This window comes from Chlamydotis macqueenii, chromosome 2 (assembly GCF_036417535.1).
Source record: "Chlamydotis macqueenii isolate bChlMac1 chromosome 2, bChlMac1.mat, whole genome shotgun sequence".
NCBI lineage: Eukaryota > Metazoa > Chordata > Aves > Otidiformes > Otididae > Chlamydotis > Chlamydotis macqueenii.
Window position 1 is genome coordinate 51,547,708 of NC_141557.1, and position 12,658 is coordinate 51,560,365.

The 12,658-nt window shown below is 49.0% G+C and overlaps 1 protein-coding gene and 1 long non-coding RNA gene across 2 annotated transcripts in view; one reads left to right on the forward strand and one right to left on the reverse strand.

Moving 5' to 3' along the window:
- Positions 1–712: 712 nt before the first annotated feature.
- Positions 713–1,912, reverse strand: LOC147601658 (uncharacterized). Its single transcript, XR_015257860.1, has 2 exons — positions 1,801–1,912; positions 713–1,222 (listed from the first exon to the last, which is right to left on the reverse strand). It is a non-coding gene; the product is annotated as an uncharacterized LOC147601658 (long non-coding RNA).
- A 2,230-nt stretch (positions 1,913–4,142) lies between these two features.
- Positions 4,143–12,658, forward strand: part of TBX20 (T-box transcription factor 20) — a 34,411-nt gene continuing 25,895 nt past the window's right edge. The window contains exons 1-3 of the mRNA XM_086741667.1: positions 4,143–4,363; positions 6,089–6,323; positions 7,574–7,738. Coding sequence (XP_086597793.1) covers positions 4,237–4,363; positions 6,089–6,323; positions 7,574–7,738 — 527 coding nt within the window. The 5' untranslated portion in view covers positions 4,143–4,236. The remainder of the gene's footprint in view (positions 4,364–6,088; positions 6,324–7,573; positions 7,739–12,658) is intronic.

Here is a 12,658-nt window from a genome sequence, read left to right on the forward strand (position 1 = left end):
GAAGCGTGAAGGAGTGACGAGGGGAGCGGGGAGGAAGATGCCCCCAGAAACACGGATAAGAGCGGGGTCTGCTCCGGAACCGGGGAGCGCAAAGAGAGGGTGAACCCGGCGGAGAGAGCGATGTAATTCTGGGCAGCAGGGGAGGGAAAAAAAAAAGAAAGAGAAGGGGGCCTGAAAGCAGTGCTGATAACCGCGTAAGGTTGCGGAGGAGCGAAATCCCGTGGGCAGGGGTTTGTAAAGCAGCGATGCGCTGGCGAGAGATGAACGGGCCACCCTGCCCGAGCGAATAAAGACGGGTCTTCACACTGGACAAGCTGTTTTCATCTCCAAGGGGGGTTGCGGGGGGTGGGGATGATAAGATTTTAACTCCTCCCCTCCCGAGGAGGGAATATGTTCCAGCCAAAAGCAGCACCGCGGGTTACCGGGCAGGGTTCTCGGGCTCTGGAGAGGAGACAGAAATAACGGGAGAGGAGGAGGAGGAGGGATGGGATGGGGTAGGGATGCCAGGTTATCCCAAGGGACGGCCGGGAGAGGAGCGGGTGTCCGCTCAGCTCGGCGCTCTGCGGGGAAACATCAGCCGGAGCCAGTTTGGAGGCACAGCCCCCACGGGTGCCGGTTTCGGGGTTGCTGACGGATTTGTCTCTGCGGCGTGAAGTGCGCGGCATGGGGGCTTTTGCGAGAGAAAAAAAAAAAAAAAAAAAAAAAGCCAAACCAAAATGAGCTCTAGCCCCTCTTGTCACAGTTGCTTACAAACCGAGCGTGGTCCCCTGCCCGCTCCGCGCCCCTTTCCGTACGCCCGCGGGGCTGCGCGGCCGAGCAAAAGCGCGCAGATTCGGAGCCAGTGTCACCCCAGCAAAGGCGCAGCTGAAGTTACCCCTGGGGCTCGTCAGGAGGACAGGTTTTCCCGGCGGGTTTCTGTATGTTTCTGTCCCTCGTGTCTCGTTCCCGTCGTGATTTTGGCTAGGTGAGGAAAGGGCCGGGAGGAAGCGATGCTCAGCGTTTTCGCGGGATCGGGTTTTCGTCTTTGATTTCAGGGATCAGAGAGAAGTTTTGGAGGGGGGTCGGGCTGCCAGCTCCCTGTTTGAAACCCGACGGTGAAACCGAGATTTAGGCCTGATTAAAGCCGGTAACGGAACAAGCCCAGCGAGGCAGGTAGAGGCCACCCCGCAGCGATTCCCCCGCACGCCGCGCAGGACAGCAGGCAGCTCTTTAAGCGTTCTCGCTACACGGATAAAAAAAAAAAAAAAAGGAAGGATTTAATTTAAACGGGTTCATACAAGGCAACGAAGCGCGGTTTGTGACCTCCCCTTCCAATCCCCATCCCCGGAGAGGGCCATGGGCAGGGGAGGCAAAACAGCCCAGGGGAGTGGGACCCTTCCCCACTCGGGTCCCCGGATCCGCGTGTTTTTCTGGCTCGGCCCCGGCGGGGATTCGGCGGCCGAGCTGAGCCCCGTTCACTGCCCGGGGGGGAAGGCGGGGGTACTCTGGGCGGCCAGACACCGCTCGTTTCCTTACCGGAGGCGGAGCGAGGGGAAAAATAAGAAAATAAAGATTCTCGTGGGATAGAGGGAAAAATTGCGTGGCTTAACTGAGCCATCCCATGTGAACGGACCCTGTTCAAAATAAAATAAAACGAAGCTCCCTCTCTCTTTCCACACAGGGTTTTTGATCCCCAAGGAGCGAGCAGGTATCCGCAAGCCCCCAGGGCCGGTCCCTCTCCCAGGATAGTAGCCCCCTGCCCGGATCCGCTCCACTCCGCGCCCGGCCGCGCAGTGTCCTCCCCTCCTCACCCCCTCTCACCACGCAGCGCTTCTTCCCCTACTCGCGACGGGGCCGTGTTCTTCTCTCCAAGCCAAAGGCAGCGACCGGTCACCCGGCGGGGCTGGAAATCCTGCGGGGAGGCGAAACAGAAAAGGGTTGGGGGAGGGGGAGGATGTCCGAGATTTGCTACAGCCGATCGCTGTCCCCCTCTCCCCACTCGTGTCGGTGTTTTCCAGCCAGGCGCGGTCACCACGGAAATACTCACCGCCGCCCCCCCGCCCCTGAGCCCCGACGGGACGGGTGCGCCCGGGCAGCCCCTGCTGTAGGGACAGGTATGGGGCGACGGAGATAAGCAGGATTCTCCAGAATCTGCTCTGGTACTTTGATGGGAACTTGGCTTTTTTATTATCCTTATTTGCGCGGCGCAGGGAGGAGGTAGGAAACCAAAGGGGAGTTGGGCATACCCACCGCGGGAAGGGAACAATTCCCTGGGTTGTTTCCACCCTCCCTTGTCTTTCTTTTCTGGCAGGCTGCACCCTGCTTTTCAGGCCGGGCCAAGAGAGCGCAGGGCCGGGACCCCGGGACCCCCGGCCCGCCGCCGGCAGCGGCCCAAGGAGCGGGGCTGTCCCGGGGAGAAACCGCGCTGTTACAAGCGGCGATCTCCTTCGGAATATAGCACTAAAGCAGCGTGGGAACTCTTTTTTGGGAGTTCGATTTTTTGGGATTGATGCCGGGGGAATGGTTCTTCCTGGTGCTCTCCGCGGCAAGGAGGCGATGCTTCCTGAACTGCCCGCGCCGCTGCAGGGGCTGGCTGTGCTCTCCCTCTGCACCCTTCTGCCTGCAACCCTTTCCCCCGGCTTACCCCTCGGGCAAGGCCGGCACCCCCAAACCATTGTGGCCCACACTGAAATCCCCCTGCCAAACGCCTCAGGCACTCCTGTTTGTGACACAATATTTCTATTCTATTCTATTCTATTCTATTCTATTCTATTCTATTCTATTCTATTCTATTCTATTCTATTCTATTCTATTCTATTCTATTCTATTCTATTCTATTCTATTCCATCTACCAGCAAATTCAGGTAATAAAAGGGGAAGCCACGCTTGGTTCTCGCCCATTTCCACGCAATAAGGCGCTATTCCGTGTCGCCCACTTCCCCGGCTGCGAAGGGCGCCCCGAAAAATTGTTTCTCCCCATCAATTAATTAAGTCCAACAGGAATAGGAGCGGCACAGATCTGTACCTGGGCGGGGGCAGTCCTTTCAGCAGCACATCTCTTGGAACAAGCCTGCCTATTAAAAACCCGTCGGATTCTGTTCTAGGTTTAGAAGTTGGAAGTTTAGTGACAAATCTGCGTGTCCTCTTGAGTCGTTTTAGCGAGCGAATATTTTCAGTGCTCATTTTATCTAAAGGACTTGAGTTAAAACCCCCGCTTTTTTTTTTTTTTTTTTTTTTTTGTTTACGGGAGGATGCTGACATGTGTTTCACAGAGTGCTGGTGAGCAACTTCCTTAAATCACTGCCTTGGAATAACCTGCTCGTTGGCACCATCAGCCCGTCCTGGTTTTCTCTCTGTCTTACGTGCTCGATCAATACCATCTAGTCTGGTGGAGTCGATGAGACGGAGCTGAAGAAAAATGCGTGACCGGTGGCCCACGCACTGGCTTGGCTTGGCCGGGAACCCAGCGAAGGGCTCACCTGGAGTCGGTCGGGGAGAGTGCATCTGATTGGGATGAGGATATTTGGGGTCCGGTGGGGAAAAAAACGAGCGCACGATCGGCCTTAAGGAGCCTTCTGTCCCAGGAGAAGGCACGCAACGACGAAAGCGGCTGCTTTAAAAGTTGTGAGGTTTTCAAATTAGTATTTGAAATGGAAAATTGACACGCACGCAGGAGGGAAAAAAAAATTAAAACCGACCGATTTCTTCTCCATTCAACGATCTCTCCACTGATTCTTGCCTCGACAAACCGAATAGCCTGGAGACCTTCTCGGGACCATCCCCGCCCGCGTGGCCTGTCCATCACCCCCCATACCCCCCCGCACAGTGCTCAGAGGAGCGGAGGTCGCACCCCAAACCGCCCCCAGGGTGCCGGCGGGGAGCGGGGCCGGCTTTCCCGAAGGGGGAGCAGCGGCAGGGAGCCCGCTAGAAGGCCGGCCGCCCCCTGCCCACTCCGCCGGCGGGCAGAGCCCTCCCCTCCTTTCTCCTCCTTCTCCTCCTCCTCCTCCTCCTTCTTCCTCCTCCTCCTCCTCCTCCGCCGGGCAGGGGCCCCTGACGTGTCCCGCCGCCGATTGGCCGCCAGCCGATAGGATCTCGGCGGCCCCGCGTTAAGGCGGGGGAGAGCGCAGCCCCGGGCGCAGAGTGCATCCGTCCCGCACCTCGTATCTCGCTCTGTCCCCTGCCCGGGGCCCAGCGCCGCTTCCCCCCTTTTTTTTTCCCCTTTTCCCCCCCTTCCCCTTCCTTCCCCGCCGGGCGGCCATGGAGTACGCGCCGCCCCAAAAGCCGCAGCTCTCCTCCCGGGCCAACGCCTTCTCCATCGCCGCCCTCATGTCCAGCGGCGGCCCCAAGGACAAGGAGTCCCCCGAGAGCACCATCAAGCCGTTGGGTGAGTGGGGACACGCGTGGGGAGGCAGGCGCCGGGCTCCCATCCGTCCGTCGGTCCGTCCGTCGCCGGCGGAGCCCGGCTCCCAGCCCGGGCTTCCCCTTGTCGACGAAAGCCGGTTCAGTCTCTTCGTTTACCCACGCCGTCGTTTTCACGCGAGGCTGTTTCAGAGCGCAAACCGTTCCCTAAATTCCCCCAGCTTAATTTTCCGCCGTTTCTTTACCCGGCTGCGCCATTCCCAGCATCATCTCATAGCCCGGGGGAGTTACGCTTCTTCTGGCTGGCGTGAAACGAGCCTCTTAAATAAATATTTATTGCAATTCATCAGCGTTTTTGAAATCAAATAACAGAATCTCCCGCATCGTGCCTAAGCTTACGAGGGGTAGCAAAACTCGTAGGTAGACCTGAAAATCCCTTCGCTCCGCAGCTACTTGGTGTGGGCTCACTCTACATCGACCGGGAGAGGATATTTTTTTAGCAATTCCTCGTGATTTTCAGGTAAGCGATTTCGCTCGCCTCGATTCAGATTCTTGAAGACTTTTTTAAAAAATCAGCGTCTTCCCCTACTCGCCCCCAATTTCCGCAGCTCACGGTCCTTGCATGTCTGCAAGAGTTCGCGGAAAACGAAAAAAAAAAAGTATTAAGTGTTTTTTAAAAAATTAAATAAAAATGTAAATTACAATATTACAGACAAGCTTAAATAAATTTGAAAGAGCAGCATTCTCAGCGTCTCTCCATCTGATCAACTGACTCAGTAGATTTCACATAGTCCAGGGATTCATGGCAAACTTTATTTTTAGTCTAGGCGGTAACGTAGGCCGGGAATGTTGCAGTGTTTTTCACATATTTTACACTATCTTGTGTTAAAAGTGGCTATTTTTCTTTTTTTTTTCTTTTTCTGAAAATGGTCGCTCAATTAAGTTGACAAATTTTAAAAAACTGATTGCCCCACGCCATTTAATTAGAAATCGAAGGGGAATCACTGTAACTCGGCTTTTATTCACCGGAGACGCGGGCGAAACTCCCAGATGAGCCGCTGAAGTCCCCCCAAAAGCCTCCCGGGGCTTTGCAGAGGGTAAATGAGGGGTCGGCAGCGCCGGCGACAGCTCCCGCACCCGCGCAGCCAGCGCCTCCGCGCAGATTGGAGCCTGTTTCTCCAACGGGGTGTGCTCGGCCCCAGCAAAGCGGCTGCCGGGCTGGGCAGACCCGGCTTTCCAGTCGGGTGAGTTCGTATCAGAAGCTGTCTCCCCCGCGGAGCCTGCGCGGCCGCGCTCGGGCTTCTTTCTCCGTTGCGCGCTTTAGGAGAAGCCGCCCACGCTCCCTCCCCGGCGCCGAGCGCTCCCGTTTTAATGAGAATTAGCGACCTTTCCGCGGAAATCCACCATTCGCAGGGCCCGCCCTGCCCTTCCGCGCCCCGCGGAGCGGGCAGTGACCGAGGGGACGATGCGGCCGCGCTGCTCCCCGCCAAGGCCGAGGCATCATCCCCTCAGCTGATCTCCGAAAGTCACCACCCCTGCCCTCAGATGATGCGCTGGCGCCTAAGGAACAGAGCAGATCTGGGGGTGCGCTGGACCAGAGCGCGGGCAGCTGGACGATAAAAGCTGCTTTTTTTTTTTTTTTTTTTTTTTTTTAAACAAACAAACTTTTCCTCGGCGTTAGCGCCATGCTGGCTGAATCCCCTCATTTTATTTTATTTTATTATTTTTTTCCTCCCCTCAAACCCTGCAGAACAATTCGTTGAGAAATCCTCTTGCGCCCAGCCTTTGAGTGACTTATCCAGCCTGGACCCTCACGGGGAATTTAACAGCAGCCCTTCCTCCCTCTGCACCGAGCCCCTCATCCCCACCACCCCCATCATCCCCAGCGAGGAGATGGCCAAAATCTCCTGCAGCCTGGAGACCAAAGAGCTCTGGGACAAGTTTCACGAACTGGGTACCGAGATGATCATCACCAAATCCGGGAGGTAAGGTTGGGCAGCCCCGCGCAGCTGCCTAAAAATGGGCTTTGGGAGAGGAAAAAAAAGGCAAAGTAAACAAAAACCTCACGATTTTTATTTGGGGAGAGCAGCACGGATGGGCTAAGGAGAGGAGGAGGGTGAAGCTTCTTATTTGCCCCGCCGATGCGGTGCGGTGCATTGTGCGGAGCCCCGTAGGGGGCAGAGGGAGAGGCCAGGGCAGCGGAGTGCGGTGCTGGCCAGCCGGTTGAAATCAACCCGGAGTCGGTGCGGGAGTGGACGGGTGGGTGAAAATGTTGGTTTCACCGATAATTTGGTCTGCGGCTGACAGCTGCTTCGCGCGGTGCGGTGATTTTGCGGGGCAGGGTTGGTACAGACAGAGGGAAATGAGGGGAAGTAATTCTGTCAGGGCTCGGTCTGGGTTGTTTTTCTCTCAGTTGCAAATAACGTGTAAAAGAAATCCCAGGCTTTCCCCGCACCTCGAACCGCACGGTTTCTTCAGCAAGGTTTTGGGTCCGGCAAACCCAGCCCGCAGGAGCCAAATGTCTCCTACTCCCCAAAGTTACTCGTTATTGACGTTGTTCCCCGACTTTTTTTTTTTTTTTTTAATAACTAGCGAGCTCTACCAGCGTGAGTCTAAAAAACCCGCAACTTAAAAAAAAAGTACGTATAAAATATGCAATTTGAAGTTCAAAACTTTAAACCGTTTAAAGTTTAAATTTCTGGTCTACGGCACAGCCTTATGTTTTAAAGTGTCATTTGGTCAAAATGTAAGTGAGGAAAGAGAAGTTTAGTTTTGAAAATTCTTATCAGGAATATCGTGAGCAGCCTGAAAAGAACATACATTTAAAAATATGTGAGAATATTAAGGAAGCTACAGTGTTCCCTAACACTAGTGTGGATCCCATTAAAAAAAAATGTTTCTAAGGGCTAATGTGCCTTAGGTACAACTATTTTCTGAAATCGTTGTGTACTTTTAACTAGCAGGCAAAAGTACGTTTCTCCTTTTCTTTTTCACTTTTATCATTTTTTTTCTTTTTATTTCCAAAAAACCGTTCTGTTTTCAGGCTGCTCTTCCTGTGCATATTAGAGAGATACACAGGATTTAACTTCTTTCACGCTGAAGCAGAATCAATCGGGGCTTTACTTTTTTTTTCCAGGTGGCTTAAATATAATTCTTAATTTTAGCGGCTTTTCAGACCCTCTCTTATTTCTGATCTACACCCACGTATTTATTTTCTGATTTGCATTTATTTCAGGAGAATGTTTCCTACCATCAGGGTTTCCTTCTCGGGAGTGGATCCTGAAGCCAAGTATATTGTGTTAATGGATATAGTTCCTGTGGACAATAAAAGATACAGATATGCCTATCACAGGTCTTCCTGGTTAGTGGCTGGAAAAGCTGACCCTCCGCTCCCTGCAAGGTTTGTAGATTTTACAGCTGATCTTTTATTTTCTTTACTTTTTTCTTTTTTTTTTTTTCTTCAAGAAATACCTTCTTATTAATCTTTCCACACTGTTTGCTAACAGTGCTCTGAGACTTTGAGTCTGTGCTCAACAAAAGTTGATTGCAGAATTCTGATTAATTTATGTGAGGCAGAATCGGGCCTCAAATCTCTGCCTGAGGTTTGATTTATGCTGAATGTTCCAAGGCATGTAGGAATTGGCTAAAGGCTCTTTTATATACATATATTTATTTTTTTTTTAATGAAGTTTACCTCGGTTCAGATAAGAAAGCTTTTGTTAAAAAAAAAAAATAATACTTATTGTCTCTTGAGTTCCCCCCCCCCCGCATTTGACCTCATAATTTAAAGCAATCCAGGCACCACCAGCCAAGTCCAAGCAGAAATACTACATTGCAGTTCAATGCTGTTTATGCTTGAAATTACATTATTTCTTGATAACATATCCAGTGTTTGCTAACCAATAATTTTACTCTTGTTTTTAGTTGTCTCTTAGACAGCAGGCCAAGTATGGATCAGTTCTACAGCACAGAGATTTTTTTTTTGTGTGTGTATGTTAAGAAATCTCGGCATTTTCTGAGATGCTAGGAAAAAATCAAGTAAATTCCCCCCCTTTTTCTATACAGAAACAAAATGCTGTAAAAAAAAAATTAATCTCTATAATCATTCCGTTAGTGTCTTTTAATGACTGACTCCTTTCAGCAGCGGGACATTGCGGCTGCAGCACTAGGCTGTGTGGTAGGAGGGTACTTCAGCGGAGACCCACACTTCATCCTATTCAGCCCAGCACTTCAGTACGTACTTAAGTCCCCGAGTCCAGCAAGACCGAAGCACATGTCGAACGGCTTTGCTGAGTCAGAGCCGGAGATATGGAAATAACGCGGGTGCCTCTCTGGCTTCAAAGAAACTTTTTGCGGAGGGCTCTGCACAGGCAGACAGACCCGCTCCAGGTGGCTTAGCCTGGAGTTAAGAACTTGCCTGTTACAGAAACAGAATTTAGAAGTGAAACACAAGAAATGGAAGCACACTTTTGTGTGTGCATGTGAGCACGGGGAACAAACCCTGCACACTTTCCTCATATAAATAGTTCGACCGAAATCTTGCTGACTGCTGATCTCTGGAAGGCGGCTCAGGGAAGTAAACAAACAAAAAGTGCATGCAGAGAAGCTGTGATTAGAGACAGCAACCTAGGAGTTATGTTGGCTTTGTTTTCATGGCCAAAAACTCCTTCTTGCAATGTGGTTAACGTTTGAGGGCTTCATTTGACGTATTGTAATGGGCACTGATCAAAACCCAAAGAAAAAAACACGGATGCTGCTCCAAAAGAGTGAGCATCAAAAGAAGAAATAAGGGAAGAACAGAAATAGTTCTAAGGCAGAGCTCTCTCCTTCTTATTTTTCTGTTCAGGTGCCTTTTGGGATATGTTTAAATAGACTTCTAATTCATGGTATCTGGCAGAGACTAGCCCAATAAGGAAATATTCACAAGACCATAAAACAAGAGATCGATCCTTGGAATAATTAGCAACTGCCCTACTGACTGTTTTAGAGCTAGGGTCAAGCCTTCTTGGAGTTTAACATTTATTATCGCACTGTGGTAGCCCTTTAAGGTCCCCGAGTCAGCAGCCCTATACACAAATGTCTACCTGCGCTCTTTAATTTTCGGGACGTTTTCAGGATGTTTTGTGTGCAAACACACACCTTTCCTGTTTTGTTTTCAGGATGCTTAGCCAAAAGACCACTGATCATAGCACAGGCACAGATTACTTTTTCTTCATGTGAACAGTACTTACATACACATTTGTGTACTTCCTCCTTCTTACGCTCCTGTTTGGTAAGAAAAAGGATGTCGAGAGGTTTGGCATGCTGATGTTTGCATTGCTAGTGCTTTTTCTGAAGTGTTAATGCATCTTTCAAGGCGGGAGGCCTTAGTCTTTCTCAAACAGATTAAAAGTAGTACTCCTCACATCTTGAAATGGGTTTGGTCCTGCTCCAGTAGCAGCAGCCCTTAATGAAGTTATGATTTCTTGTCCTCCAGATGCACGGTTTTAGCTCTCTTTACCTGAGGAGTGTGAAGTGTGGGGTGTATGTGTGCTTAGTGTCTGTGCACTGGTACTGAGGTGCTGGCTCCCCACGCACATCCCTGCCTGCATCTGCATAGGCACGGGGGAATTATTCAGGAGTCATGTTATGCATGGGTGTAAGACTTTGCAGGATCGAACCCGTTAGGTGCTTCACTCTTCCCATCAGAAAAATAACTTTCAACGCTAAGACAGCAATTTTTTTTTTTTTAAATTAGTAAGTATTCTGTGATATTATTTGAAAGGTTAGCCCTTCAGGGAACTTTCTATAAAAACCAGTTTTATCCCTGCCTTCCTGCTGTCAATGCTTAAGACAAGTTTATGCTGCAATGAACACTTAAATAAAAATACTTTTCAGAGAGTCTTTTGTAAATCTTCTAAAGTGCTATCTGGGGATATAATTCCTATGCGGTATTTTACGTTTGTTCTTCCAAACTGCTAAGACTGTGTGAAACACCAGTTTAATAAGTTTCAGCATATACCTTTATTCACTCTTCTTCCTTTTTCACCTCCTTTCTTTCACTCAAAATTCTTGTCTTTTTTTTTTAATTGTGTTTGGCTACAATCGTTTGTTTAATGAAGTTATAGCGTTTACTCACTTACAGAGAACTCTAGGTACGAAACCTTTAAAAGGTATTATATTCTGCAAATTGTTTGAGACATTAAGGTAATTAAAAGCATCATGCACAGGGCTCGTGGACCAAACCAACCGTTAAACTAAATAGGAGAGCGCTGTTGCATTCCAAAACACGCAAGAAGGAAGTGGTACCCGAACCTTGCATATATGATGAAACATTATATGCTGTGGAGCAAATTCACATCCTAATATGGTTCCCAAAGCCTTTGTGAATTGGAGCGAGCAGCCCCTCACATCTGGCTGGCCTTAGGCAGCAGAGCTGGCGCGAACTTCTGGGGGAGCCTCGTGTGCCGAGCTGGAATGTGCACGTTTATTTCTATAACCCGGGTGCTCGTGTGTGCTCGTAGTCTCATCGACTTCTGCTTTGAAGGGCAACGCGTGTAGTTTTGAACACTCTCCTCTGAGGCATGCAAGCTCAGGCTGTAGGAGAAGCATGCGGATAGGTGTAGTTCACCAGGTGGAACCACGTGCTGCGGTGGGATTGACGGTGTGTAGCAAATTGGTAAAGAAAAGCCAGATTTACTAATGCATTTATGTAACGGATATTCAGGAGCTGATCCTTCAGCAACATTCCCTTTAGCACTCTGCTAACACCCAGGCACTTCGTAGTTTGAAAGCAGTGCCAAGCGTTCACTGCCTATGGTGTAAAACAATTGTCCTCAGCTTTTAGACAGGTGAGGATCTTTACTCATTCCCCAGCACATATTTGAAATAGTTCAGCTTTTTGGTCCCAATTAGCCAAACCTTGCTGAGCCTGACACTCTGTGATCGCACTAAACATTATTAGCTATCCAGACATTCAAAATTAGGAGTCAGGCTCAAAAAAAAAAAACAACAACCCAAAAAACAAACAAAAAACCCTACAAGACTGGATGAAAAGTTGCAGGATGGATTTTGGATTCTTTTTGGTTTTTGTTTTGTTTTCATTGAGATTTTCACAGTTTTTTACAGGAAGCTAAAGTTAATTTTCATGAGAGGTAAAATTCTTTTGACATAACAGAATTCCAGGTCTGTGTTTTCAGATACATCATAACTTTTCAGGAGCCTCGTAGTGCAATGAACAGAGTTGACAGGAGTGAGGATGCCTGTATGCTAGGAATATTTTATTGCAATAGGAACCCTGGCTCAACATCCCTCCCATGGACATAGCTATACCAGCCAAGCCGTGCTTTGGATCAATGTAAGGAAAACATCCCGCACATCTGAAGCGAGCTGCGCTGGCAAAACTTCAGTTTCATTGTGCCTTGGGGACTCTACTGGCAAAAACGGAGAGTGCAGGATCAAATCTCCTTTTTGAGCAACAAAGCTGTGCTCCCCGGAGTCTTTAGTACGGGCACTCCTTGATTAGTGATCAGCGTTGTCCATCAGAGAGTTACGCCCCATCGTTTAGTGGTTTTTCCATTCTCTTCCTGCTTAACCAAAAATCGCAGCTCAATGGAAAAAAAAAAATTATATTTCTAACCCCACATCTCAGCACTGCCCCACCCACCTAATGGAAGAATCCATCTGTGTGGCCAAAGACTTCACCCAAAATGACAGTCAGGCCCTCAGCGAGTGATAACCGACACCGACAGAAGCAGAACAGGTCCAGTTTGCACTAGCTGAAGGTCTGCTTCCGCGCTTAATTCACTATCAGAAAGAACATTTCAGTTAAAGAATTCTCAGCAATACATTATTCCTATAAAATAATTGTTTTTAAATAGCCTGGGACTTGTAATTAGTCTAGTCATAATGTATATATCATTGTATCTACATGTCTTCTGTGCTTCCTTTTCTTCTGCTTAATTTCCCAAGTGGTGGATTGTTAATTACAGAGCTGCAATTAATTTTTTTTCATGTCAGACCACTGTGCAGGACTGCAGCCTTCAACTTCTTATAAACAGACGTCACCACAGCTAACGTGTGATCGAGTGCAGGTTAAAATCATTATCAAGGCTTAATGTTATATATAAAGAAAAATGCATTTTTATCTACATTCCCCCATTATCTCTCTAATGACACCATGTTTTTCCTCTTGGAGCTGTAGTCATTGTTATTGTAAGTGCTTGTTAGCACAGCTGTGGGGAAAGACATGATCAATTTTTCATTTGAGAAAAGACATAACAGCAAATGTTAGTTAATGTCTCCATTTTAGTTAACTAGATAAAATAATAAGTATGGTTAG